Here is a 27,192-nt window from a genome sequence, read left to right on the forward strand (position 1 = left end):
CTTTGATGCAGATCCAGATGCTGATTTTCTATCGTAAAAACTAAGTTCTTTCTACTGTTATTTCTGGATCATTTTTATATAATACAGACAGGTGTCCAGGTAAAACTGTTAGCTATTAATGATGAAGAGAATCTAACATCAAAAGTTTTCAACAACATCTCACAGTCTTCATTCATTGAATAGAGCTGGCTGAGGTGTCACCTGCAGTTGAAAGCTCTCAACCAATAGTAAGGGGACCTTTGAGCTTAGATTCTCTTCACCGTATATTGTTTCAGAAAACAGGAATGAACATCTATTCACATGTTAGCAAATATTCTTTACCCCAAATATCCAAAATAACTATTTTCCAACCAATTCTGCAAATCAAACAACTTCGACTTTTATTCAATCCATGTAAGGACATCAGAGATGCATTTTGAAACAAACAAGAACATGGTATTAATCCAGTGCAGTTAAGATAAGACTTTTTTTTTTTCAACTGTCAGCTGGTTCATAAATCTTTCACCTCCATGTGAGATAAGGCCTCAACTGACTCCTCAGACTGTAGTGACTCTCATGACCAACTCTCGTGTGCTATTGCTGGGTTGGCTGCGGGCCTCTGGCTGCCTCAGGTGGCTGAGGAGGTGGAGGATGTTGTAGGGACAGTGTTGGTCTGGCACTGCGCTGCCATTGGGGTCCACATGTGCTCCTAGTTCTCCTGCGGCCGTCACCACGGTTGTAGAGGTGGAGCCAGCGGCTGTGGAGGCTACCACCATCAGCGAGGAGGTGGAGGTGGACACTCCCACCCCAGTCTGAAAGCCTGGACTGGGCTGAGACAGAGTCCTGTCCACAGTGGTGTTCTTCATGTCATCACTGTCCATAGACTTATCATAGTTCAGGACTTTCCACTGTTGGTTCACGGCCTGCCAGCGGTGAAAGATACGAAACACAGAAGGTCCCTCGTGGACAATTAGTGCTGTGGAGATGAGAACATCAATTAGACAATGTCACTGTCTGGCAGCACAAAGTGATATATATATCTCTGCAGTGGCAGATTCACTGTGTTAAAGCCTGCAGGAAGTATTAGCTGAGGGAGTGGCAGAACAAAACAACTCATCTTTAAAGAATTACACCATAACCCCGAGATAAGAGCTTCATTTCTTAGAAAAATTGTAGACATGGCACAACTTATGACAGAGCAACACTCACCACTTTTGGCTTTAAGTTAGTAAAAATGATGCATCTGTTCTCTGGGGTTGTTCGATAACATCTTATCACAGTTTAAAATTGCTTATTGATTCATGTTCATTTAACTCAGTATCTGGAAAATTAAAATCAATCTGTAACAAGAGATGCTTGGACCCCAAGATTTTTTAGAATTTTTTTTCATATTAAAGTCATGCTGAGGGAAATACTGTATGAATGGGATGTTTTCTAGTCTGCTTAACCTCAGATGATTACCTTCTGTATCATCATCACCACTGCAGCCAGTGTACAGAACCGTATATAGAAGCTGTACTGCCAAATATGGACATTTAATACTTCTATATTTACTTTACTCTCCCACTCTAACCCTGTGGATAAGTGAAAGTCAGTTCTTTGCTCTTTACTGTCTGCCAGGTGACGAGTTAATCTGTGTAAAGTGCAGAGTTAATGACTCCACAGTCAATCCTCGCCACCAAACCAGAGACAATCAATCTCCTATTCCTCTCATCCCGCTGTCTGCTGCAGTGGCAGTTAGAGTTTTTCTTAATGTGAGATGCCATCACACAGTCATCCAAAACACGCGGGCCCCCGGGCTCCAGAGGAGGACAGCAGGCTTAAAGCGGATGCTACAAGTTTCAATTTGGACGCCCACACAAATCCAGAAGATGGTAAAAAATTCTTCAATGCACCTTTTTTCCCCTTCTCTTGTATTATATCAGCACACAATGGTCTTCAAAGTTTGCCTGAATTTGGCGCTGCAGCTTTTATTACAGAGTGAAATGCATTTTAATATATGCTATGAAAACCACTTCAGTTGCTGCAAAAAGTTTTGAACATTCAGCACTCATGTTTAATAAATCATGTAAGCTTTGAGCATCTTTAATATAGGAACTGTAATATAGTGAATATTACAAAAATATTAACAAAAGTGGCCAAACAATCATGTGTGCAATACAAATTATAAGCCAGTGTAACGTGACAGGAAACCACACACTCAATACTGATACAATATGAAGTAGCTGACAATGTGGTATAGATTTGTTGTATTGATTGTCAATAGTGTAAACTGTTCATGGCATTCACAGTTATTTGTGCACAGCTGGTGGGTCTAATTACTGAAAACCTTTGACATTATGTTTGCTTTGCCTGTTGAATGCATAATGTACCTGGAATAATGTGACCAGACTGGACGCACTCAATGTCATTCTCAGTCTTATAATGCACACACTCATTCCAAGAGGAATTATATGAATCAAATTAAGTTAAACAAGTAATAAACCCAATGTGAAATCTAGCACCTCACCGATGCAGACGACATCCATAAATCCGTACATGCCGTAGCAGATCTGGAAAAGCAGATCTTGTCGCTGCCAGCGGGCCGACGGGCTGAAAGACGACCACACCAGCCAGGAGATACTGGCTATCAGGAACAGGGAGCCCAAGATGGCTGCTGCTATCTGCACTTTTTCTATCACTGTCAGGGAGATGGCCTGCCACTGCAGAAAGACACAGACCACAGTACAGCTTAGCTCTTTCTATTTCATTCTCATTTCTCTTTTAACTTTATTGAATACTTGGAAAACACTTTGTGGGACAAGAATGTGAACAAATACATAAAGAGAAGTACCAACAAGAGAAAGATACAATCATTGGGTACAATCACTGATTGAAAAGCATTTATCAGAACAGATAATCAGATTCCTAAACTATCAAACTTCAGGGAATGCTGCCATGGGGAGTGGAGGATGCAGACAGCGGCAGGTATGTAGTATGTATGCGTATACAAGACATTTTAATTATTTGTATCTATCATTTTGCTAAGCATTTGCAAATAAATATTTGCTCACAAAAAACTTCAGGGAATGCTATAGCTGACTCTTGGTATATAAACCACAAAAAAAAGTCTTTCACACATCAGTGCTGCTTTGAAAAACGACCCTATCATATCGCCAAAGTCTAAAACTGAGAGAAAAGTTGCTTCTGCAATCTTTCTGTTCTAGAGATCAGAGGGGAAAAAGCCTTGTTTAATTCAAAAACTTTCAAAAACTTTTTAGTTGAATTCCTCTGTTAATGACCAGAGCTGCGCTAAAGACTGCAAATTGTCTTTTAGGTATTTTGTCCCAAATAAATTTTGATATGAAAACCAAAAATGCATCCAAATGAGTCCCAGAGGAGAAGGCCTTGGGCTATCTACCCCTATGCCCATAAACCCCAACAATTCTCCTAATGACATGGCGAAACAGACCTTTTAGTACTCAGTGTTTTGACTTTTTCACTGGACTGTTAATTTGCCAGAGCCTCCTAGTTCCAAGAACCTACAATAACTAAATATTTTCACACAAGGTGATAAAATCTTGGCTTCTCATCCAGCTCTTTTCCTTTTAAATTTCTACCGTGCTGTCCCTTTACACCTACAGCTCACCTGTAGTGGATTCTTGGTGCTGATGGCAATGACCTGATATTTGTAGTAGCAGAGCTCACAGGCCCAGGAACCTCTCTCGCTGATCCATTTGATGAGGCAGGGCTGGTGGGTGCAGCGTACTGACCCACAGCACCGACATGGGCTCAGGAGCTCCCCCTGTGGGAAAGAGACAGACTCGGTCAATACCAGCAACCAAAAACAAGGGTTTTTCATAATTAATTTAAATACATAAATATATGTTTTTTGCTTCATATTTTTACTTTCAGTGGATATCTTGTTCGGACAATCTGTGCTGGTGAAACATGAACCTTGCTACCTATGAGGCGTAGTGATGTAAATAAAGAAAAATAAAGTCCTGCACTGATGCATACTGGGTTACATTTTTCCGTAGAAGCGCACAGAATGCAATGAAATACCGCAGACTACAATAAGAAGAAAATTGCTAAAATGTTCTGCCATCATAATAATGGACTCGAGCTTAAGAGCAGCCCAAGTAGTGATTTGTGATTCAGAAGAAATATCTCCCTATAGCAATCACTGACTGGCTGAAAATCCTTTGTTTTCTCATCTTATTTACCCCCTGCGGATAACCCTTTTACGCGCAATATACTGTAGGTTACACTGTACATACATTTATATTTCTTTGTAGTTCTTTGTGTTGGCTTATTGATTTTCTGAGAGCTTTGCACACACACACACACACACACACACACACACACACACACACACACACACACACACACACACACACACTAACCCAGAGTACACAGAACTGCACATATTATAACAGAACAGCAGTTCAGGTGTGAAATGAAAGCTTTGCCTCACACCTAGTTGACAGGCAAAATGCTTGATTACTAATACTGTTGAAAGGTGGAGGATTAGTCACTGAAGCTTCTGCCAAAGAGAAAAACCAAAGTTGCAAAATACTGCACTAAAGGTACAATGTTACTGCAGCTCTTAAAGTGAATGTAGCTGTCATATATACATAAATATTGTTTTATAGTTTAATTGCAAATATGGTTACTTCCAACCAAATATAAATATATCAGAAAACACTTCTTTTCTCTTTTACCCCTCCTTCCTCCTCTTTCTGCTCACCCTGCCTTCCTTCTCTGCTTGAACCTGATCTTTATTAAAGGCAGGGAAAGTTTATTTGTATAGCACTTTTCAACAACAAGGCAATTCAAAGTGCTTTGCATAAAATGCATTAAGAAAATAAACACAAGGCAATATAAAAAGACACATTTAAATATGATTTAAAAAAGTAAAAGAAAGAGAAGATAAAAATAAGCTAAAATAAAACAGTAGAATAAAAATTACAGTGCAGTGCAAGATATGAATAAGCTTAACTTAATAAAAGGCAGTGGCATACAGAAAAGTCCTGATTTAAATGTAGTGCATAAAAACTGAATGCTGCTTCTCCATGTTTAGAGTTGACTCTGTGGACAGTAAGCAGTCCTGTCCCAGACAGTCTGAGAGGTCTGGATGGTTCATAACGGAGCAGCAGAATCGTATTTTGGCCCTAAACCATTCAGTGCTTTACAAACCAAGAGTAGTATTTTAAAATCACTTCTTTGACAAACAGGAAGCCAGCAAAAAAGATCTGAGAACTGGTGATCGGTTTCTTCGGGTCTTAGTGAGGTCTCTAGCAGCAGCTTTCTGAATCAGCTGCAGCTGTTTGATCGACTTTTTACAGAGACCTCTGAAGACAGTGTTACAGTAGTTGAGCCTACTGAAGATAAACGCTTGGACAAGTTTTTCTAAATCTCACTGAGACATAAGTTCTTTAATTCTTGATATGTTCTTAAGGTGATAGTAAGCTGATTTTGTAATTGTCTTATGTGGTTATTGAAATTTCTGAGTCCACGACTACACCGAGATTTCTAGCCTGGTTTATGGTCTTTAACGTTAGCGACTGAGCACTGACTTAATTGTTCTTCTTTGGCTCTAAAAACATTTATTTTAGTTTTATTTTCGTTTAATTGATTAATTTGTTCATTGCACATACTCAGTGTTTCATGGGACCAAAGTCACCTGGTGACATTGTTATGTAAATGTGTGTCATTTTTGTACACTTACATGTGTAGTTACCAATCAGCACAAAGTAGTCCCTGTCCTTCAAACAGGATTCAAACTAGTTTAGCACTGTGCCTGAAAGTCCCACCCAGTCTGTCTAGTAATATGTTGTGGTCGACTGTGTCGAATGCAGCACTGAGATCTAATAATACCAAGACTGAAACTTTTCCACTGTCTGTGTTTAAGTCGATGTCATTCAAGACTTTAACAAGATAAATCTCAGTGTTGTGGTGTGGTTGAAATCCTGACTGGAAAACATTAAAACAATTGTTCAGGGCCAGGAAGGTGTTCAGTTGTTGAAAAACAGCCTTTTCAGTGATTTTACTTAAAAATGATGTGGGCCTATTGTGGTTCTTTAGTGAGGTGTCTAGACTGTTCTTTTTTAAGAGTGGCTTAATAACTGCAGTCTTCAGAGCCTGTGGGAAATAGGAGTAGAGAAGTTTTTACTATTTGCAGAAGATCGGATGCTATGCAGTTAAAAACACTTCAATATCAAGGTAGCAGAAGGAGGATTTCAGATGTTGCACTGTTTCTTCTGAGGTTTCATAGTTGATATGATCAAACTGTGTCATGCTAATTGAATTGGTTTTAAGTGGACGCAATACAGAATCGATACCTGATATGGAGGTACTGACAGCTTGTCTAATTTTCTGAATTTTGTCAGTGAAGAAAGAGGCAAATTCATTGCATGACTTATTGGATAGAAGTTCAGGGGCAACTGACACAGGAGGGTTTGTCAGCCTGTCAAAAGTAGAGAAGAGAAAATGTAAAACTTAAAATCTGGCTGTCTTGCATTTATCTAGTACTCATGAGGAAATTTTAAACAACATCCAATTTGTGGTACAGTTATTGTGGAAGATATGGTTTCTTGTCATACTGGTCATCTTGAAATGATATTTCTGAACTCACTGTCAGTCAGTTAGGATGTTAGTATAATTGAGGGCATTTCAAGTCCCCCATGTAACAGCTACATATGAGTGATTTCACTGAAAAGCAGAATAACAATGTTTGTTTTGTGTGAGTGTTTAACCTCAAAAGTTGCTGGAGTAAAGGTTACTCCTTAAGAGGTGCTCAGTGGACAACAGTAGTAGACTTGTAAACTCTTGAACCATGTGAATATTTAGCAAGGCATGACTAAAAAGGAGCATATTACTGCTGTCAGGTGAAAGAGCTGAGATTTAGGAGCTGTATTTTTAACTTGATCAACATGTGTTTTCAGCTTATCCAGAGGGGTCTGACAGGTTTTCATAAAAATCAAAGCATTTTTTTCAGCCTATAGAAGACTCTGAAACCCATCAGCTAAAGTGAAAATATAAAATTCACTAAATTTGGCATCACAAGGTTTCCACTTAACAAAAATATGTGCTCTGCCACATTCTTAACCAGCCATTATTCTTAAGCCGTATTCATCTTGAGGAATAAATGAGAAAATTATATTCTCTCATCGTGGGCCCCAAGCTCATTAAAACATATTACTAGTCTTGTCATATATAGATATAGATGATGACCCAAAAGATGTAGACCTGCAACCCCTTTTAGGTCCTGACCTGCAGTTAAAGAAACTTGGATCTATAAAATTCAAAGCAGGACCTTCTTGTATAGACGTATTTTAATCTTAATGGGACTGGGGGAAAAAACCCTGTAGTGAAAGAAAAAATAAATTAGCCGACCTCTTCTGCTGCAAGGAAGCTCTCCACCTCTCTAAGCTCAGGCATTCACTTTCTAAGCCAAGGTATTGTTAATTCAATATCAAATATTCCCCGTTGCTGTCTACCATGAACATGACTGTAGGAATAAACGCAGTGAGTTTCCAAATTATTTCTCCACGCCATCATTGTGCTGACATCTCTGACAGACGGAGCAGCACCCTGGTCGAGGAGAAGGGAGAGAAAATCAGGGAGTTAGAGGAGAAAAGGCCCATCTACAGATGGCCAGGGTGGGAGTGTATTGGCAGGAGCACCAGAACACTTCTGCCGTGTCCAGTGGGACTTAGACCACTCACTGTGACTGGCCTGATTGCAGCCAAGAGCTGAAACCTAGATCACTCCAGTACAACTGAGGCTGGAGAGAGAGCAAGAGAGGCTGATAACAAATGTGGCATTACAGCCCACGCATACAGAAAGTGATAACTAAATGTCCTTTTGTTGATCAAACAGCAATGATCATTAAAAAAACCCTACAATAGAACAATGTATTAAAAAGATGATAAGTCTGATAGCTTTGGCTGTGTTATTCCATTTCTCTGTGCTGCATTATTCTAAAAACACATCAGTGCACATCATTTTCTCCTTATAAAATTGGATCCACTCCCAATGTATATAACGACATGAAACTAAATTAGAGATAGCTATTCACATTTCTTAAGGGTCTGGAATCAGTGCAAGTGAACTCCATTAACTCTAGGCGAAGGGAAACTGTGGTATAATAAACTAGCTCCCATAGAAACTGAATGAAAGAGATTTTTACAATAGCCAATGACATTCAGGCCACAAGCATTTCTTAATAAGAACCTGCAATACTGCAGTCATCTGAAAAACAGCTTCATATACACATTTTAAACATATTCAAGTTAGAGGGAAAAGAAGTACAATCACTGAACTATTAAATTGAAGGACATATAATTTAAAATTTATTTACCTATAATGATTGCTCATAAAACATATGCTGGGGGACTCATTTTCCGCCTATTTTATGGCAACCATTAAGTCTACAGTGACAGTTAACGGTCCTTTAAAAGTAACAGAATAAAAGAGCAACCAGGGTTTATAATTTAAGTTTATGAATTCACAGCAAGGCCAAAACATTTCATGTGCTGTAACTTGTTTATATCCCATTCCCATCAAATGGCAAAGGAGCCATCCTATGTATGTCTGATGGAATACAGAGAGCATAGTGCCTCCTGCACTGTGGGGCCATATAGAAAGAATGATGCTAACTTGACCCCTCAAGGCTTCTCCTTGTGTCTCAGACAAACACACTGTGTGAGTGCATTATCTGTGTTATGATTTAGGAGGGAAAGCCGACATTTTTTTCTAAGCAGCAGGGTCTCACATATTCTCAACATGCATCTGAAGTGAGGACAGGACAGTAGAAGCATCAGCCCCAAAGGGCACTTCAATGTAATAGTGCATGACACTAGGAAAGGATCCCCCCCACACAGAAATATTTCACAACTTTTCTTTGTATATTAACTTGTAAAATTTCCTTTTTATAAGTTTGTGCACTATATGATTATTTCCTGAAAATCTCTATGACCTGAAGATATAGCAGAGAAATTGCTTATTCTTCGAGGGTTAAGGTCAAGATTAAGTCTGAAAGCACAAGCTTAAATAAAGCAAACGCTCTATGCAAGCAAGCCAGAGCGCCCTGTAAAGCATCTCGCTAAACTTTAGCTTAATAGAACCGATAATGGTTCGAAATACGTCTTAAGATAGCTGTATATATAAAAAAAAACATGAATAACCTGAGGTAATGAGGTAAAAAAAGCATTGAATGTATGTCATTTCATCTGACATTGGCTCAGCTGTTCATTATACTGTACAATGTGTGTGTCTGGGGATGTAATTTGACTCCGACAGAAGGAGTCTGTCTTAAAGGATTGGTGTTTTTCAAGTTTATCTTAATACAAAACTCTCATGTCCATATATATATTGAAAGAGTTATTGGTCGCTATAATCATTCCTCCTGTCCATGCAGGCCCTGAGGAGATCCCTTTGTTGTGTGAATCTAATGTAAGTGATGGGGAACAAAATCCACAGTCTTTGTTCTGTGCTATCAAGTGGGTATTATTCAAAGTTACAGTCTTCTAGTATGAAATTCTCTGTTTGTGTTTCCCTGTTCAGTGTTTCCTTGCTAAGCTGTCGGGAAGAGGTAGTAACACAAAGAGGACATTTCGTACTAAAAAGACTTTGGAAGATATCCAGTTAATTTGTCTTACAGACTTCTGAAGAGATAGCATCATGGCCAGTATGGAGAAGAGGAATGATTACAGTGACCAATTCCTTTGAATGGGCATGTGAGTATTGTATTAAGTATTGTATTAAGACAGATTTGGATAGAAAGATGCAAAACTATCCTAAAAAAACAACAGGACTTTGGTTGTGAATCAAAAGGGCACCAAAAAAAAAAGGTACCAAAAACACCGACATGAATTTGATTACACAGACTTATTACATCGTTTGGTGTCATATTCAATCAGAGTACAATCATTTTTCAATGGTTGCCTCTGTCAGACACTCAAGGCCCTTTTCTAGTGGGATGCTTGAGGAAAGCAATGTCTCTTGCTCCCTTCTTTACTCTGTCTTGAGTATCTCAGCCTTGGGGATGGAAGTGTTTTAGAGGTGGATTGTCAGATCAGATTCTGGCTGCCTTGGTCTATGTGACATCCTGGAGGCTAAGAGAGAGCAGAGGATAACTAATGTCCCCACTGTTTGTATCACACAGTGACACAGACAGTCCACTCATCTCTCTTTTCAAATGGAGCCTCATTCTGTACCCATTTACACCTCAGCAGATCCATATCTGTACTTCACCCAAACCAACAGCAAAGATGACAGGAAAAGGAAGGCTGGTGATAGCTAAGAACTTGCATAATGATAAGACGGCATGAAATCAAGTGCTATTGACTAGCTACAATGTCTCAAGGAAGCATTGATGAGATGAGTTGGAGGAGGCCATGGGAAATACTGCAAATTTCGAAAGGCAGTACTTTGTATGCACTGCAGTGTGCTGACTATCTGTGGAGTTTTTGAAAAAACAAGGATGAGGCCTTGTCTTCCAATCTCATAACTAGACCCCATGTCAGTAATAATTACAAAGTCTGTGCTCGGAGGTGGAATGATGCACAGAATTGCTGTTGGAGTAATTAGTTGATGAAACATGGAGATATTATAGGCCATACACAGTGCAATGACCATGAAATGATACAGTAAATCTGCTGCTTGGGTAAAGGAAACACAACCATGAGTACAGACTGCTGGATAAAAAGTTATGATCTACACCTCAGTTATCTTGCTTCACATTTTTTATAACTTCCCTACCTGCATTACTAATTGGTGAGGTGTGACATATTTGTCAATATGGTCTCAAAGGCTCTGTCAAACAGTGTATCTAATGTGTCTGCAATTTGCTAAGTGGCTGCTTCTCTGTCATAATTTAATATTATTTTTTGCAGCACACCTTAACCATCTTCTTTCAGATTTTTCCTCTCCTGATTGATGTAGTGTGACACTATCATCAATATGGCCCCAAAGACGGAGGCACACAGTGTGATTAACTTGAAGGCTCTTCCCTTCTGTTCTGTGCACATTATTATTATTTTTTTTTTTTTGCGTGTGAGCAGCAGAGTGAGAGGTATTATTTGATTTTTTCATGCATGTAATGCTTCGTCATGAATTCACAGTGTTTGGCTATAATGAGTTGTTACTGCATCTCTGTGTATCCTCCACACTTGTCAACCATGGGGACAAGGTCTTTCATTATCCTCACACTGCTAGCTATGGCTGTCTTTTCAAGCCACACAAAGGGATGAGTGCAGGCTGCAGTGGGATCCCTGCTCAGAGGGCTCTCCAGCTGCGTGGTTGCCCTAATAAGACACTGGGAGTGGGTTTTCTCACTGGAAAAGAAGCTTGACCAGTGCATCCTAATGTAACAGAAAGCCTGCATATAACAGAAGCACTGCCAGGAAGGGATGATTTCTGGATCTAACTGTACACATCACCTGGTCTCTCTATAGTTAACCTATGCTCCTTGGAGAGCAAGTAGTTGGGAGATTTCATTCTAACTAAATATAACACCAACAGATTTCACTATTTTTATTAATTATTGTAACATTTATGGGATTATTTTCCCCTTAACTTACGTGTTCTGGTCCCTGGAAGCAGATCCTACACACAGGCGTCCTGAAGCCACTTTCGGTGTAACTGGTGAGGGAGAACCTCTCTTCCAGTTTGCCCTTTGAGCAGTCATCAGAGGAGCTGCTGCAGCCGCGCAGGGCCGCCGACAGCTCTGCAGCATCAACCCAGCCCGGTCGCTCTTCGCCCGGTGGCCCCGTGGCTGCTGCTGCAGGTGGAGTAACCCGGTCACCTGCGTGCTGGTGGCTCCGCGTTAACGTGTTATTGTTGTCGGGGACGGTGACGCCTGTCTCATGGCTTTCAGTAGTTTGGCCGCTCATGGGGGTCAGCGGAGGCAGCGGTGTCGGCGGTGCCGGTGGCCCGAGCAGGAGCACCCTCAGGTCACCGAGCAGGACGCAACAGCGGCTCTTCAGCATGCCCTGGCTGCGCAGCATCAGGCTGTCTCCGGCCAGAAACTCACAGCATCACGCAAAGATGCTGGAAGAAAACAGCATGTACTGTATGTGTCCCCGTCATGAACACTTCTTCAAATGTCGTTGGATGGGATAGTGGGGGTAGAGGGTGCGTTTTCCAGCGTTTGTTGGGGTTTAAAGCCGCCCTTTAGTTTTCTATGTTGATATTTGTATATTCTAATTGAAAGTATCGACAAATCCCATCGATGCAAACAAGTGTCTGAAGCCATTAAGTTCAATAAATGCAACAGCTAAAAGAGGAAAGTCAAATGTTAGATTGATAGGAATATGCATTCAAGTAATAAGGTTATGGCCCGTTCACTCAGTGTCCACTGTCATTTGATGGCCTTAATAGTCTGCCTGCTCTGTACAACATAAACTATCTAGACAGGCTTCTCCGTCCAGATTCACGACGAGTGCACAAACCAAGACTCAAATCTGCCCCTGGTACAATGGACTGATATAGACTACAAAACAAAATGTCAGTGCTCAATCTTAAAATTCAAATATTCCAACAACACCGAAAGCTACATTTTAAATCTGCAGAGCTCAGATTACTGTCGATGTCTTGTAAGGCTTTCAAAGCAAATCAAGTCAATCGATGGCGTGCCATGTTAGGAAGCAAAATCTGTCTTACCTGGCGAGCTACAACCGATTTCTATACGACTCACAGTTTCAGGATTTTTTTTTCATAGATCTCCAGCCAGACTGCAGGTCGCTGACAAGTCTGTGTGAAGCTTACATCCCCAATTATCGAATTTCCATGTCCGAGGAACAAGCCGATGGGTTTAAATCCCTCCGTTAAAATCCAACACGATTGTCGGACTGTCCTGCTCTGGGTGAAAGCATCCGTAGCCCCGGATTCTCCTGTGATCATTGGCTGCTGAATTGGTGCTGCAGCTTCAGCACCATGATTCCTGGGACAGCTCCCAGACGCCACACGTCACCACAGCACAGTGATGCAAGCAGCCAACTCATTACTGTGGACTGAGACAAATACACAGGGAAATGGTTAATTACTTGTTTTAGGCAAGACATCTATCATTATAGAAGGAGACATTAAGTTAAAGGTGACATTAATGGTTTTCTTCCAAAGGAGGAGATGTTTACTGCCTTTCATCATGCAAACAGAGAGCAGAAAATTAAGTTAATTATCAATAATTAAACAATTCAATTATCAGGCAACACAAGGCAAACACAAATTATTCATAACAGCTCATCTAAATACTGTAGTTTTGCTCAACACAAATATCAATTAGGTTGGAAGCAGCTTAAACCTTAAAAATGATCACTTCTAAAGGAGTAAAAGGACAAATTGCAGGCTAGACTCAAATTCTCAAATTAGACAGCCACCAAAAGCCCTCAATTCACCACATTTTCGACAATATAAAAAATGTATTAAAACACTGATCAAAACCAGTGGTGGAAGAAGCACTGAATTTACTTAAGTAAAAGTAGCAGGGCTGCAACTAACGATTATTGTCATTATTGATGAATCTGCTATATCTATCTTAATCTGATCAATTTCCTGATTTGGTCTCTAAATCGCAGAAAATAGTCAATAATGCCCATCACAATTTCCAAAGCCTTATTCAAATTGCTTGTTTTGTCCGACCAACAGTCTAAAATCTAAGATATTCAATTTACTATCATAGTCAGTTGTTCATCATTATCATTTTAGTTGATTTTTAGTCGATTAATCATTTCAGCACTAACAAGTGGTAATGCCACGATGTAAAAATACTCTGTTACAAGCAAAAGCTTTGCATTCAGAATTTCCCTTTAGTAGAAGTACATAAGTATTGTTAAAATATACTTGAAAATGTACTTAAGAGTATCAAAAGTAGGTACTCACAATGCAAAATGACCAATTTCAGAGTGCTTTATCATTTTATAGGCTATATAATGTTATTTTATTATTATTATTAATGCATTAACATGTAAGCAGCGTTTTAATGTTGTAACTAATTTCAATTACTTTATATACTGCTGGGTATAGTTTAATCGACAGTGTATCATGTAAGCTGATCATATCTGGAGAAAACTAATTAGTAACTATAGGTGTCAGATAAATGCAGTGCAGTCAAACTTACATTTCCGTCTAAAATGTACTTGATTATAAGTATAAAGTATCATACAAAATACTCAAGTAAAGTACCTCCAAATTGTACATAAGTAAAGTACTTGAGTAAATGTGCTTGGTTCATTTTCACCGCTGTTGAATGATGCTCACTATGGAGACATTTATTAAATAAAAAGAAAAAAAATTAACAAATTGGGGAAGCTGGACATAAAAGACAGACGCAGGGGGGAGCAATTAACTGGCTTGTCAGGGCATTAAAATGAACACACCTGTGGCTGGACTGACTCAGCCAGCAGAAACATGTTTCCTTTTTTTTGGTCAGAGTTTATATAAGACTGCGGTCAGGCTAGTGGCCATGGGGTGAGCATTTAATGGATTGCCAACAGTGAACTGACACATTACACTTGTAGCTTTCACTCCTGCTGGTTTTCTATTCTGGCAGGTAATTGCCAGTGATTGCTCTTACATCGCATCTCATGTGTATAGTGCCTGATTAGCTAAATAGCTATTAGGCTTAGTTTAAAGAAATGCATTAGACATAAACTAGAATTATAGGCTGACAGCAGTGATGGAAGAAGTATTTAGATCCTTTACTAAGTAAAACTAGCAATACCAGTGTAAGAATACCCAATTACAAGTAAAAGTCCTTGATTCAAAAGTCTACATAAGTCGAAGTACAGAAGTATTATCAGCAAAATGTACTTAGTATCAAAGTGAAAATACTCGTTATGCAACAAAACTGCCCCTTATATTATTATTATACGCATATACGCTATTAGATTGATGATACTGATGCATCAGTCTGTAAGTAGCATTTTATTCTTGGTTGATTGAAGCTAACTAACTAATTAAAGCTAAAGTTAAAGCTAATATCATATTGTATTTGTTGATCATTATGTTTAGTTTTAGTAGGCTATCTATAGCTGTCAGATAAATGTAGCTAGCTAACTAGTGGAGTAAAAAGTACAATATTTTCCTATGAAATGTAACTAGTAGAAAGTAACACAAAATGGAAATACAGTACAATTAGGTTACCTCAAATTTTCACCTAAGTACAGTAGCTAACTTAACCTGAGTAGGCTAAATCTATTTTTGTTACATTCCAACACTGCTAACAGTGTATCTTGTCTTGTTGAGTAAAATGCAAGAATATTCTGTTTTCAGTTATGAGTTAGTTAGGCTAACGTTACTTAGCGTGAACGTTAGCTAGGTTAGAGGAACCTAAACTTTGTCAAAGAGAGTTAGATATGATGTTAAATCATGGATGTATCCAGTTTACCTTACCTTCTTTTTCGTGAAATAATTTGCTTACTTTTTCTTTCAAGCTAACATATCAAATATATCTGCCTATGTAGTAGAAATTTAAGCAGTTTTATCGGTCATATTGACGGTTATCTTTTTGACAGCTCTAAATCACCAAACAACCACCACCTCCACGTGCCTGCTTGTTTTGCTACGTCACTTCCTGCGCGGCAGATGCTGAACTAGCCAGCTAGTTGTTAACTAGCGTTAGGTGTTTCGCCCTGCTTTGTTCGTACAACCTTTACAATCTTGCCGTCTTTTTGTCACACTATTGGTCATCTGCTCTCCCACGAATTAATGCTCACATATGTCCAACACCACTGTGACGCTGTCGATATATTTTGTTGCTAAGTTTTGCTGTTGCCGTCCATGCTAGCAAACGTTAGCTGCTACCGTTAGCGGGGGAAGCTGTGCAAGCTTACAAACTTTTACGATAACGGTCATAATTGTACTAATAGTACAATAACAGATGGGTCTACACGGATCACTTGTTTGTAGGTGACTCGATGTTTTGGCTAGCTCGGAGTGTGACTGATAATCATCTGAATTTGTGAATGACTGAAGTAGCGATAGTTGTAGCAAAGTTCATCATCATGTCTAATCAGCTGACTGCAGAGCAGCAGCGAAAGATTGAGGAGAACAGACGCAGGGCTTTGGAGAGAAGAGCCCAAAGACTTGGACAGACTATCAGCAGCAATGAGCAGACCTCAGTAGGCTTTAACAGTACTTCAGTGCAGGTACAGCCCCCTAAACAGAGCGTTGCCTCGGATCCTGCTACCCTCGCTCATCACAGAGAGACACCCAGCTCAGCCTCTGCACTAAAACGGTTTGTTCCACCCTTCAAAAAGCAGTTATCTGGCACTGTCAACCAAATCAACCAGAGTACTCTGTGTAACTCTGCTTCTTCAAGACAGGTGAGGTTTGTGCTGTAATGTTCAATCATTTATTGTTTGGAGGAAAAAATAACTTATAGTATTTCCTAATTCCCAGTACTGTCTTTCCTTGTAGATACAAGTCATTGACCCACTTCCTCAGAGGAGAAGTCAACATGTGAGCAGCCCTGTCTTGTCTAGCGGAGGAAGCTTTGGTGTGAAGCCAGCTCATCCCAAACCTAACCTCATATCCAGCAGCTCTGGTGGTGCAGTTGGCTTGTTCTACAAGCAAACTAATAAACCTGCCCAAAGTCCTGTGGCCCAGCTTCCTTCAAACTCCTCAACTTTGAATGCTGTACCTGCAAAAAAGCCTGCCATCTCTGTGAGAGGAAAATGCGTTCCTCACACCGAGGACCGCTTCAGAGTAGAAGTGGGCTACCATGCAGAGCTTATTGCTGTTTTCAAATCCATCCCCTCAAAGAACTATGGTAAGTATCTGCCAGTGCAACTATGCTGTTTTGCAGCTGAGTCTTGATCCTCCAATGCTTTTTGCAGCCCCACACCGTTCTCCACCCTCAGGGAAGACCACCACAAATACATTCTGAACCTGTGGAAAACACTGGTATACATATTCAATTATTATATTAGTGTTAGTACTTTTTAGAAGTAGCAAAGGAATGGAAAAATATTTGGTCAGCATCACACAATATTTAAGAAAGACAGGACAACAAAACCTGTTAACATTCACTTTCTCGAGCCGCTTGAATTAATTCACATATACACCTCATACTAAATAAACAAACCCTCAATAGATGAAGTAGGTTTGCACCATCATGTGCCAAATAGGTCTGTGTAGCAAACCTCAATAATTTTGAAGTCCTGAGTTACTGTATTGTGTTCTGTAGCAGCAGGCATTGCAAGTTTTCAAATAATGTATCTGTGCATATAATCAGGATAACCTGCAAGGCCGAACAAACAATAAATGACTGAACTCACCACTATAAAAACAATGTAAACTGCTATCCTCTGGCCAAAGCCTCAGAGCTCTCCTCTGTATGAGAAGCCAGGTACACAAATCTTTCATCCTAACCAGTATCAATTTTCTAAATAAGAATACCAAACTCCAAAATGTAGTTATTCTGTACCATATGTCTGTTTTTTTTTATGTTCATCTCAATGTCTGTACAGTCTTTTGGAATAATAAAGTATTCTGTTCTGCCTTAGACCCTGCCACAAAGATGTGGAACTTCAGCCTGGAGGACTATCAACAGCTAAGTATGAACATTAGGGAAATATTCATGGGAACATGCATTCCCTTTTTTTTTCCTCTCCGAAGCAGTCTAAAGTAAAGGCATGACAGAGTAGTCGTCTTCTTTGGGCTGCTGCTGCATCTCATCTGTCTTTACCCTGTGTTGCAGTGGAGGAAGCAGCTGCTATTGCCTCTGTGTCTTTGAGGCCTTTGGAGGGAATGGACGCAGGGGATGTTGCAGCAGCCACCAGCCGAGCCCGTGACGGTGCGGCACTGGGGGCACTGCTGAGGCTGTGCAACGGCTGGCAAAAACCTGGAGCCATTCTGCAGGGCCAGTGCAACCTGGTGTCTCGGACGAAGTTTGAGGTTGATGTCGGTTACCACATTGACGTCATCGCAGCGTTCAAGCAGATGCCAACAAAGAACTATGGTAACCGTCAAATTATGCAATTAATATGCTTTCTCTGTCTTCTTGACAACCTTTTATCATGTTGTATTTGCATTTTATGGCTTCTGATATCGTTATTTATTTTGTTGTGTGGCAGACATGAAAACAAGAAAGTGGAGCTTTTCACTTGAGGATTACAAGAGACTCCGTGAGTAACAATATTTTTGTTACTTCGCTTCTCCTGTTTGTCTCTGTATCATTTACCATCTTGTCTGACCGTGCTGTGTTCCATACCCAGTGGATCTCCTCAGTGGGATAGCAGCAGTGGAGGTGGAGCCTTTGCCCAGGGCAATAGTCCAGGCTTTCTCTGCCAGGTTTGACGGGACTGAGGCCAGGTCTTTAGACGTCCCTGAGGCAGACCTCTCCAGCATCGACCCCTCGCTCACCCGCAGCCTGATGCCCTTCCAGAGGGAGGGAGTCAAGTAGGTGCCTTTGAACAGCCATTACTGCCTTTTCTGCATGGTGTAACCAATAACTTAATACCAGGAGACAGCTATTCATCAATAATTTACGCAGTCTTGTGCAATTGAAGAGATACTTATCATAATTATTAAGTATTTCTGTACTCTGTGATTTCAAGTTTGTCGATTTTAAAGCATCGTATCAGTGTGACTTCCGCTCACTTCCGTCCTGCTGTAACTTTTCATTTTAGTATTTCTTTGTGTCCCTGTAGTTTTGCGGTGTCTAAACAAGGCCGCCTCCTCCTGGCTGATGACATGGGCTTGGGAAAGACGGTGCAGGCCATCTGTATAGCAGCCTACTACAGGAATGAGTGGCCCTTGCTGGTGGTGGCTCCCTCCTCTGTGCGCTTCACCTGGGCTGAGGTAAAAACATTCTGCAGACTAGATTGTTAATCAAAGTTTTGTGCCTGGAAGAAAAATGGCTCATTACTTAGTAGGTGTTAGAGTTTATCACTGTGTTTCCATTTAATGGTGTCATTATCAGTCTGAATTAGGTCAGCAGGCGCCCTCTTAAGGATATCCTTCTAGTCTCCTTTGATGAAAGCTCTGCCCTACACATTATAATGCTGATTTCTGCCTAAAGCTCTCTGCATTTAAGGAATGTTAATACTGTTCCCCAAGGACTGCTTGCATTCTGTTCGGTACTTTATCTTCAGTAGGGGAGATGGCAGTATTGAATTTCATGCTTCCATTTCTTTGTCTCATGGGTGCAGATGATAATTTGAATTGTGAAGCATTGATTTATGATGGAGATGCTAATTCGGCTTATTTTTTGGCTACTTTGTTGAATTCTGTTAGATCTGCTTCACCTGACATTAAAGCTTGAAAAAAAAGATATATATGAATATTTTTTTAGTTTTACACTTTGCATATTGGCCTTTTAAGCTTTTTGCCTTTTTATTAGATTTAATACAGTAGAAAGGCAGACTGGACATGTGTGAGAAAGAGGGGAGTGACATGTAACAAAGGCCCCTAGCTGACTAAGAACCAGAGACATTGTAGTCATACGGTACACGCCTTAGACCACTAGGACACTATGACGCTCCCACATTTGGCATCATTGAAATGTTTGTGCCTCTTTGTCCCAGTTTTCCTTCTACATCTTCAATACTTTCTCATTTCAGAGTTCATCTCAGGTGTCCCTTTTTTCTGAGTGTGTGTCTCATCTTCTGTAGCATCTATTCTCTGCTTTACTCGCAGCAGCATTACCAGGCTGCACTGGCAGCACATTTTCAGAAGAGCTTTACTTGGCCTTCTGTCTATTGACCAGACAATACAGTCTGTTCTCTAAATAGATATCTTGGATCAAACACAATTCCCTGATCAGGAGTTGGAATTGCAGAGGAGAGTTTAGTCACAGGATGTCGTCCCATTAAAGGACACTTACTCTCTCTGGCTTGGCTCTTATCTGCACTGTTAGTCTTGTGCATTTGGCCAAATTTACTGCAAAACATGAGAGCTATAACTTAGTGAGTTTAAGCCAGGTTGACAGGCGAATGGAGAGCAAGTAAGTGAATTGTCAGAAACATTTGGGTCACAGTGGACATTTTTTGAAACCACATGATTGGTTGTTTCTAAATGGAAACACTCTGATAGTAATTAGAATGACTTATTAGTGATTAGTAATATACAAACCAGCTGTCAGTCATAATTCTTTAATGAATGTCACAATTCTTAATGAATGTTTCTAGAAGACTTATTACCAGTGGTAAGCCTGAAAACAATACTCTTATTCTGAGGAGTTGTTTCACTCAGCATCTCTGACATGAGTAAATATCTGTGCCTTAGGCCTTCAGATGCTGGCTCCCCTCCCTGAGTCCTGACAGCATCAATGTGGTGGTGAAGTCCAAAGACAATCTGCGGTCTGGTTTGATCAACATCATCAGCTACGACCTCCTGAGCAGGATGGACAAGCAGCAGTCAGGAAACCACTTCAATGTTCTCATCATGGTTAGTTGTGTGATTCATTCATTAATTATTTTTTTTTTGCCCCTAAAAGCAATTACTGTTTGTTATAAACAAAACATATGATTTTGTCGTTCTGTGCAGGATGAGTCTCATTTTCTGAAGAACATGAAGACTGCTCGTTGTAAAGCAGCCTTGCCTCTGCTGAAGGTGCCTATTCTTTCTCTCGCTTTCGTTTAATGTTTTATTTGGATTAATAATTTTGTAACGTACACCAAAGAGGTTATATTTTCATTTGTTAGTGACGTTACCTGGCTCTCAGCAGGATATCTCAAAAATATCCAAAGCAACAGATCAAAGAATACCTAATTCAATCTGTTCAAAGAAGCAGATTCACTTACTGTAGGAACTGAGGTATAACTTTTCTGAGTAAAACCTGGGAAAGTTAGGTCACAAATCAGATTTGAGACTCCAGGTTTTGCAAGTAAAATTATTATTATTATAATTAATTTAAATTCTTGGAACAAGACCCACATTTACATAAAATTGGCTGTCAGAAAGACCTTGGGCCTGTCGAGCAATTGATTAGATTTTCACGGCAAACCAGATCTGGGTTTGCCTTAACTAACAAAGGCTAAGTCATGCAGTTTTGTGTGCAGTAGATCTTTTCTCACAGCAGACATTTTGACTTGTTATAACAGAAAAGGCACAGCACAGGTGAGACAAATTTTGTTAACAATGGCTCAGTTCCATAAATTGTTCCAATGAGCCATGTCAGTGAGCAAGCATGGACAATACCAGGATTGTGGTGGTGGGACAGCAAGTTGGAGAATAGACCAGTATTGCCAGCGGGGTCCCCCCCTCTGAAGACCCAATACTTCAATCTGTGAATTCAAACACTGCACATGAAATCTTTTAAGACAGTTGTTGCACTAAACAAGTTGCTAAATAACCATTTCATACATACCAGATCTTTTTTTTTAAATGTGTACACCTGTTGCAGGTTCTGATAGGATCCCATTACTAATACAGTGTTCTCTGTGTCACTGTATTAGAGAGATTGTTTTGCATATGTAGTATATATGAATACTGGCTGGTAACATAAATTCACAAACCAGCTGAAGCCGAAACATTGCAGCATTTGGCTCATGGTTGGGTTTAATTTCTTGCTCTGTCACCTAGACTCCCTCAGCAGTGCTCTGATCAGAGTTGTTTGTTTTTCCATCCTCAGGCAGCGAAGAGAGTGATTCTCCTGTCTGGGACCCCTGCCATGTCCAGACCCTCTGAGCTCTACACCCAGATTCTGGCTGTCAGACCTACACTCTTCCCTCGCTTCCATGAGTTTGGGATGCGCTACTGCGACGCCAAACAGGTAGCTTAAGCCTTAAGAACCCTCGTCTATCCAAGTGTGATGCTTAATACTGTTGAGCTGTAATTCCAGGGTACCTCAGAGAACATAGAAGACTTTAGGTGTGGGATTAGCAAATATGTATTTATCTGCCTCACTTGCATTGTATAATCTGCAGTTCCTTGAAGGGGATGTCCAGTATGTGCAGTAGGGTGGGAAAATCTGACAGGTCTGCTGAGAACAATAGGATTATAACAGTGAAATTAGTGCACTTTAAAGCCAGTGTACGTCGGCGAACAGTGTATACATTAAAACTGATTGGGGTTTTAGGTGTCAACAGTTTCCTCTACTGTGATTTTATTTTTTTTGTCTCCATTTATTTTATCTCCTTTTGTATCTCTACTCTTGCAACTTAATCTCCTTTTAATTAATTTTAGTGGGTTCAAGTAGGGATCACGCTACATGATTTAAAGGCCAATTATATCCTTAATTGGGCCATGATGACTAATTTTAAAGATTGTGGAGATTTTGCGCTACTCTGTAAAATTTGGGTTTTTCACCATGGAAGTTGCATAACATGGCTTTTGCATCCCCATAGAGTGTCAGACCAGCTGCATGTTAGAGTCCTATGACTGAAATCTGAGCTTTTCAGTCTTCTAGTTAGACTCTGGCTTGATTTGCATTGAAACTAATCCTGGTGTATGATTTTAAAAAGAACCTTGTCATTGGACCCTCTAAGGGTCTGGCTAGGTTTATCTGTCAAATTTATCTCATGTCTTTTGTCCCTCCATTCCTCCTTCCTAACATCCTTTATTCTTTTCTTTTCTATATCATTCTCTATCCCCCTCCTCTCTAGATGACTTGGGGATGGGACTACTCAGGCTCATCCAACCTTGGGGAGTTGAAGCTGTTGCTGGAGGAGTGTCTGATGTTGCGCCGCCTCAAGCCCGACGTCCTCTCCCAGCTTCCTGCTAAACAACGCAAAGTCGTCACAGTGACCATAGATGGTATCAGCACCCGCACAAAAGCTGCTCTGTCAGCTGCTGCCAAGCAGTTGGCCAAGGGAAACAGCAATGTAAGTTACAAATGTTTCCTACAGTCCCGGAATAACTAGAAAAGTCACAGAATTTGAAGTTTTTGAAATATAAGTATTCACAAACCATAAGAAAGCAGTCTCTGCAGGCATTTACGAAATTGCCATCTTAAGAATTAATGCAAAATTAATCAATCCTTGCCTTATTTGTTAGATTGCCTAATATTTCTCTAAAAATGGTCAAATTTGGCGGAATAACATAACTAAAAATGCAGCCAATTGCATCAGTTTTTTAGAAAAGCCACTGAATTCTGTTGCAATAGTTAAAGAAAACTGTAAGATCCTGTTGAATTGAGATGTCATGAAAGTTCCTTTATAATCCATCTTTACCAGATCATTGTAAACAAAGTCAAAGTTGGCTGAAAATAGCATATTCTGACCTTTTTGAATTATTGAACACCCAAACTTGTTGATTAAATGTATCCAAGACAGAGTTGCGATGACAAACAAATCAGATGTTGTCCATAAAAACATATGAACATAGCACCTGTTCATTGTACATATAGATAACTAGTAAGAGGGGTACGGAATTGGGACCCCATGTCAAGTCACACAAGAGTTCAAAGACTGATGCTTGATAGGTTTCTTCTATAGATCCCTCCACATTCCACAAGTTCTCCTATTTCCTAAAAATAAAATACAACAGTATAACTCCAGTAGTACCCAGTACTCAAAATGGAGTCTGTGATTTAAAAGACATCTTAGTTAAGAAAACATTTAGAAACCCTTGTTTAGTCCAAGAAAGTCAGATGTATTGGTTCTGTCCTCTTCACACGAGGGAGTCCTGTTAGGCCTTGACCACACACAAGTGCTTTTAAACTGACCCAGAATACTCCAGCCAGCCTTATTTTAAGAGTATTTATACACCCCTGTGGGAGTTAGTTGCTGAGCTTGATTGTTCATTATCACACTGCTCCTCAGAGTAATGGAAGTCTTATCAAATCATCAAACAGAATCTCCTGTCAGTTCTTATCTTGTGCTCTTTTTCAGAAAAGGGAAGAGAAGGAAGCCCTCCTCATCTTTTATAACCACACAGCTGAAGCCAAGCTACAAGCCATTATGTAAGCCCAGACCCTCTAATGGTGGGGATCAGGAAGTCAAATCAGCATAGATATGATGAGTACTGAGATTAAAATGTAAAATGAATCAGAATCTTTTGTCAGTCCATTGTGAATGCACTAGATTTGAGATAACTTGAAGAGCTTTAATAAACACACATGAGGACTGAATATTTTAATGCTTTCTTTGAAACAGCTGAGAGCTATGTTGTTTCTGTCACTGTCAGGGAGTACATCACAGACACGCTGGAGTGTGGGAGGGAGAAGTTTCTAGTGTTCGCCCATCATAAGCTAGTCCTGGATCATATCACTACCGAACTGGGAAAAAAGGTGAGTAAGATGTACAGATACCACACTGCACAAAAGGCTTATATGCACAGAAATATCATTTCGACATAAGAGTGCATTTTGACATTTTCAACCAGACTTGCTCTTTCGTGGGAGTTAAAGTCAACTCTTAGGTCAACTCTCATCAGTAACTCCAGGGAACAAGTGTGGGCAGGGCTGAGCACATTTGAGCTTAGTACTACTACTACTATGACTTATCATTATTATATGTTTTATAAGGAAGAATTAGTTTGTTGATTTGTATTTGCTACTTAAACCCATTCTGTTGGCAGGTGTTGTTTTAAGGGTTAGTTGTTGGTTAGTTATGTTGAAAATGGCACAGCAATTAAGATGGCCTTTAATTTCTTCTACAGAATGTCAGTTACATCCGTATCGACGGGACCACTCCATCAGCTGAACGGCAGCAGCTGTGTGAGAAGTTCCAGTACTCGACCAAGACCTGTGTGGCTGTATTGTCTATCACTGCAGCTAACATGGGTCTCACCCTGCACTCTGCTGACCTGGTGGTCTTCGCTGAGCTTTTCTGGAACCCCGGGGTAAGCCATGGAAAGTTATCACTACAAAATACTGTGTAATCATTGGGACTACTTTATTAGGAAGGATTAGCTCACTTTCGGTTTTTAGGCCCACATATTTGCTATATGACTAAGTCAGACACTCCTTAGTCAAACCTTGTAGGCAGCTGTTTCCAGTGAAAAAGCTGTGGTAAACCCATTTTAAGCTACCTGCCAACTCCAAATGACTTATGAGATTATGGAGTGGCTGATGAAGAAAGTAAAACATCTAGCAGCTAAAGAGCCAGATATTTTTATAAGGATCTGAAGGAGACCTAAAGAGAGCTTAAATGAGAGTGAAGAGAACTTACATTTTTCAGGTGGCCAGAAACATAACTCTAAATTAATGCAAATTTTGTATTCTAGTTATGTAAATTGGCAATGTTTTTCTAACATGTTAACCATTACATCTTTATAACCCAGTAATATGTGTATTTCTGTATCGGTCAGTGTTTTGATGTTTACCTGCCCTCTAGTGGACAACATCAAGGCTGCGCACCTGCAGCGTCTACCCTGTGTGAGATTTGGTAGTAAATTAAAAAGATTAAAAGAGGGGGGCGCAAGGGAGGATAGTACTGTCATTGTTCATATATGTAAATTGGGACATAATGTCCCTTTTTTGGTGGCCATTTTTCATCCAATTTGAGGGGAGACATTGCCCAGAAACACCCATTTTATGTGGGAAATAAGTCTGACCTATGTATTTCAGAGGAGGCCAACCACACTCCCAATCCCTCTTCATGCCAACAGTGGAGTTAGCAGTGACAAATATGTGACATGGATAACAGTACAGGCAAATAGGACATTCTAAAACAGAGGCGTAAAGGGGGACAAATCCGCAAAAAGATTCCTGTACTCAACCTAGTGGTCACTGCAGCTGAATGAAGGCAGGAAACATTTGGTGGAACTAAGAAAACTCAAATGCTCTTTTTTTTTTTTTTTTTTTTGCAATGCCTATTTTCTGCAGGTTCTCATTCAGGCAGAGGATAGGGTGCACCGTATTGGACAAACCAGCAATGTGGACATTCACTACCTGGTTGCCAAGGGAACTGCTGATGATCACCTGTGGTATGTGGCAATCAGTGGGCAGTATAACCCAATTACACTAATAATCAAACTGTGCTTTAAAGTCTTTCTCCTCCTGTATTCATCAGTCTTCCATTGCTGTCTGCCACTGAGCCAAAACTGAAACAGTAGGGGGTCAAGTTAATGTGGGTTGTCAGATATGCATATTGTGAATTGAATTGTATCTGCTCTATTATCTAACTTATGTATGTATTGATCCAGGCCAATGATCCAGGAAAAAATGAATGTCTTGGAGCAAGTGGGTTTGTCTGAATCAAATCTCTTGGACAACGCAGTGAACGCCAGCTTCCACTCTAAGGTAAACTCTGCATCTGTATATAAGTAAATGATGTATAATCCTGTTAACTATCGTAGAAAAGGTTTCAGTCGTAGTCATCTGGACACTGTTTTCAGAATCAAGACGTTTCGTCTACCTGAGTATCTGTTGATTACTCTGCCTAGTTTCACCTGAAACTGACCTAATTGTTTCCATGATGGCCCAGTAATCAGTAATCAGGCCTATTGTTTTCTGGCTGCACCTCCCTCATCACTGTTAAGTACCTGATTAGCATGTGATTAGCGTGACTACGACTGAAACCTTTTCTATGATAGAACACTCCTAGACGAATGAGGGACTACACTGTCTTAATCCTGTTAACTGTTTTTAAATAGATGTAAGATAGATAAAACATTTACATGAGGCTACCCAGTATAACAGAGCTTAGCTAGCTAAATCAAAAATGTGTCCGTAGATTCAATGATGAATCTGATTATTTGGATTTGTTCAGGATCCTAACCAGAAGAGCATAATGGAAATGTTCCAGAGGTCGTTCACCGCGGATGACGACATGGACGAAGCCATCTTACTGGAGGCTGCAAACGACTGGGAGGACACCCCGCCTGAAAACAGTTCTGGTCAACACCATGGTATGGTTGGACTAAGCCCCAGCAAAAGGAGCATCAAAGACTATTTCAGCAGATGACTCGGAAACTTTCCATGTTGACAAAATATATTAATTACTCTTTGTTTTGCTCATTTGAACAAGCCTCAGTTCCACGTTTTTAGCCTATCATGACTCATGTGAACTTGTAAAAGTTAAAAAATGTTTCAGTTATTTTGAGAAACGTAAAATATTACCCTAATAAACCTTAATGCTAATAAGAGAAAATAAATAAATGTCTGACTCAAGGTTGTTTTAGAATCCTTCTGAAATTGTAACACGACTGGTTACTATGGTTACTGGACGTAATGTTCAGGTTTCCTAAAACAGTACTCTGGTTTTACCTGGAAAAAACAATTTAGTTAGTTTCATAAAAACTAGTTTAATTCATAAACCCTAGCCCCAATTGATCCACCAGCAAGCAGCAAATAACCCCAAGAACTTTGTGGTGTAGCTTTTATAACTCGACATTCAC

At 40.0% G+C, this 27,192-nt stretch overlaps 2 protein-coding genes across 3 annotated transcripts; one reads left to right on the forward strand and one right to left on the reverse strand.

Annotated features, from left to right (window-relative positions):
- Nucleotides 1–357: 357 nt before the first annotated feature.
- marchf4 (membrane associated ring-CH-type finger 4) lies at nucleotides 358–15,495 on the reverse strand. Of its 2 annotated transcripts, none has more exons than XM_044218120.1 (6): nucleotides 15,358–15,495; nucleotides 12,628–12,977; nucleotides 11,547–12,015; nucleotides 3,608–3,763; nucleotides 2,489–2,681; nucleotides 358–955 (listed from the first exon to the last, which is right to left on the reverse strand). In XM_044218120.1, the coding sequence occupies exons 3-6, from the start codon at nucleotides 11,970–11,972 to the stop codon at nucleotides 537–539; spliced, it is 1,194 nt and encodes a 397-aa protein (XP_044074055.1). In that variant the 5' UTR covers nucleotides 11,973–12,015; nucleotides 12,628–12,977; nucleotides 15,358–15,495; the 3' UTR covers nucleotides 358–536. The 2 variants fall into 2 exon arrangements, with proteins under 2 accessions (XP_044074055.1, XP_044074054.1); XM_044218119.1 differs by having other exon boundaries at nucleotides 11,547–12,241.
- Nucleotides 15,496–15,541: 46 nt separating this feature from the next.
- smarcal1 (SWI/SNF related, matrix associated, actin dependent regulator of chromatin, subfamily a-like 1) lies at nucleotides 15,542–26,965 on the forward strand. Its single transcript, XM_044218112.1, has 17 exons — nucleotides 15,542–16,289; nucleotides 16,384–16,735; nucleotides 17,472–17,522; nucleotides 17,666–17,926; nucleotides 18,042–18,092; nucleotides 18,183–18,366; nucleotides 18,618–18,768; nucleotides 20,194–20,355; nucleotides 20,455–20,520; nucleotides 21,542–21,682; nucleotides 22,515–22,733; nucleotides 23,742–23,812; nucleotides 24,037–24,139; nucleotides 24,511–24,693; nucleotides 25,679–25,779; nucleotides 25,999–26,095; nucleotides 26,565–26,965. The coding sequence occupies exons 1-17, from the start codon at nucleotides 15,930–15,932 to the stop codon at nucleotides 26,757–26,759; spliced, it is 2,748 nt and encodes a 915-aa protein (XP_044074047.1). The 5' UTR covers nucleotides 15,542–15,929; the 3' UTR covers nucleotides 26,760–26,965.
- Nucleotides 26,966–27,192: the final 227 nt, after the last annotated feature.

Source organism: Siniperca chuatsi, linkage group LG12 (genome assembly GCF_020085105.1).
Source record: "Siniperca chuatsi isolate FFG_IHB_CAS linkage group LG12, ASM2008510v1, whole genome shotgun sequence".
Classification (NCBI taxonomy): Eukaryota; Metazoa; Chordata; class Actinopteri; order Centrarchiformes; family Sinipercidae; genus Siniperca; species Siniperca chuatsi.

Bases quoted from the DNA above. Each gene is read 5' to 3' on its own strand.
- marchf4 (XM_044218120.1), bottom strand. From the start codon at position 11,972: ATGCTGCGCAGCCAGGGCATGCTGAAGAGCCGCTGTTGCGTCCTGCTC. The intron at 2,682-3,607 runs GTGAGCTGTAGG...GTCTTTCTGCAG, and splicing joins GCACCAAGAATCCACTACAG to TGGCAGGCCATCTCCCTGAC. The intron at 956-2,488 runs GTGAGGTGCTAG...TCATCTCCACAG, and splicing joins TATGGATGTCGTCTGCATCG to CACTAATTGTCCACGAGGGA.
- smarcal1 (XM_044218112.1), top strand. From the start codon at position 15,930: ATGACTGAAGTAGCGATAGTTGTAGCAAAGTTCATCATCATGTCTAAT. The intron at 18,367-18,617 runs GTAGGTGCCTTT...GTGTCCCTGTAG, and splicing joins TTCCAGAGGGAGGGAGTCAA to TTTTGCGGTGTCTAAACAAG. The intron at 18,769-20,193 runs GTAAAAACATTC...TCTGTGCCTTAG, and splicing joins TGCGCTTCACCTGGGCTGAG to GCCTTCAGATGCTGGCTCCC.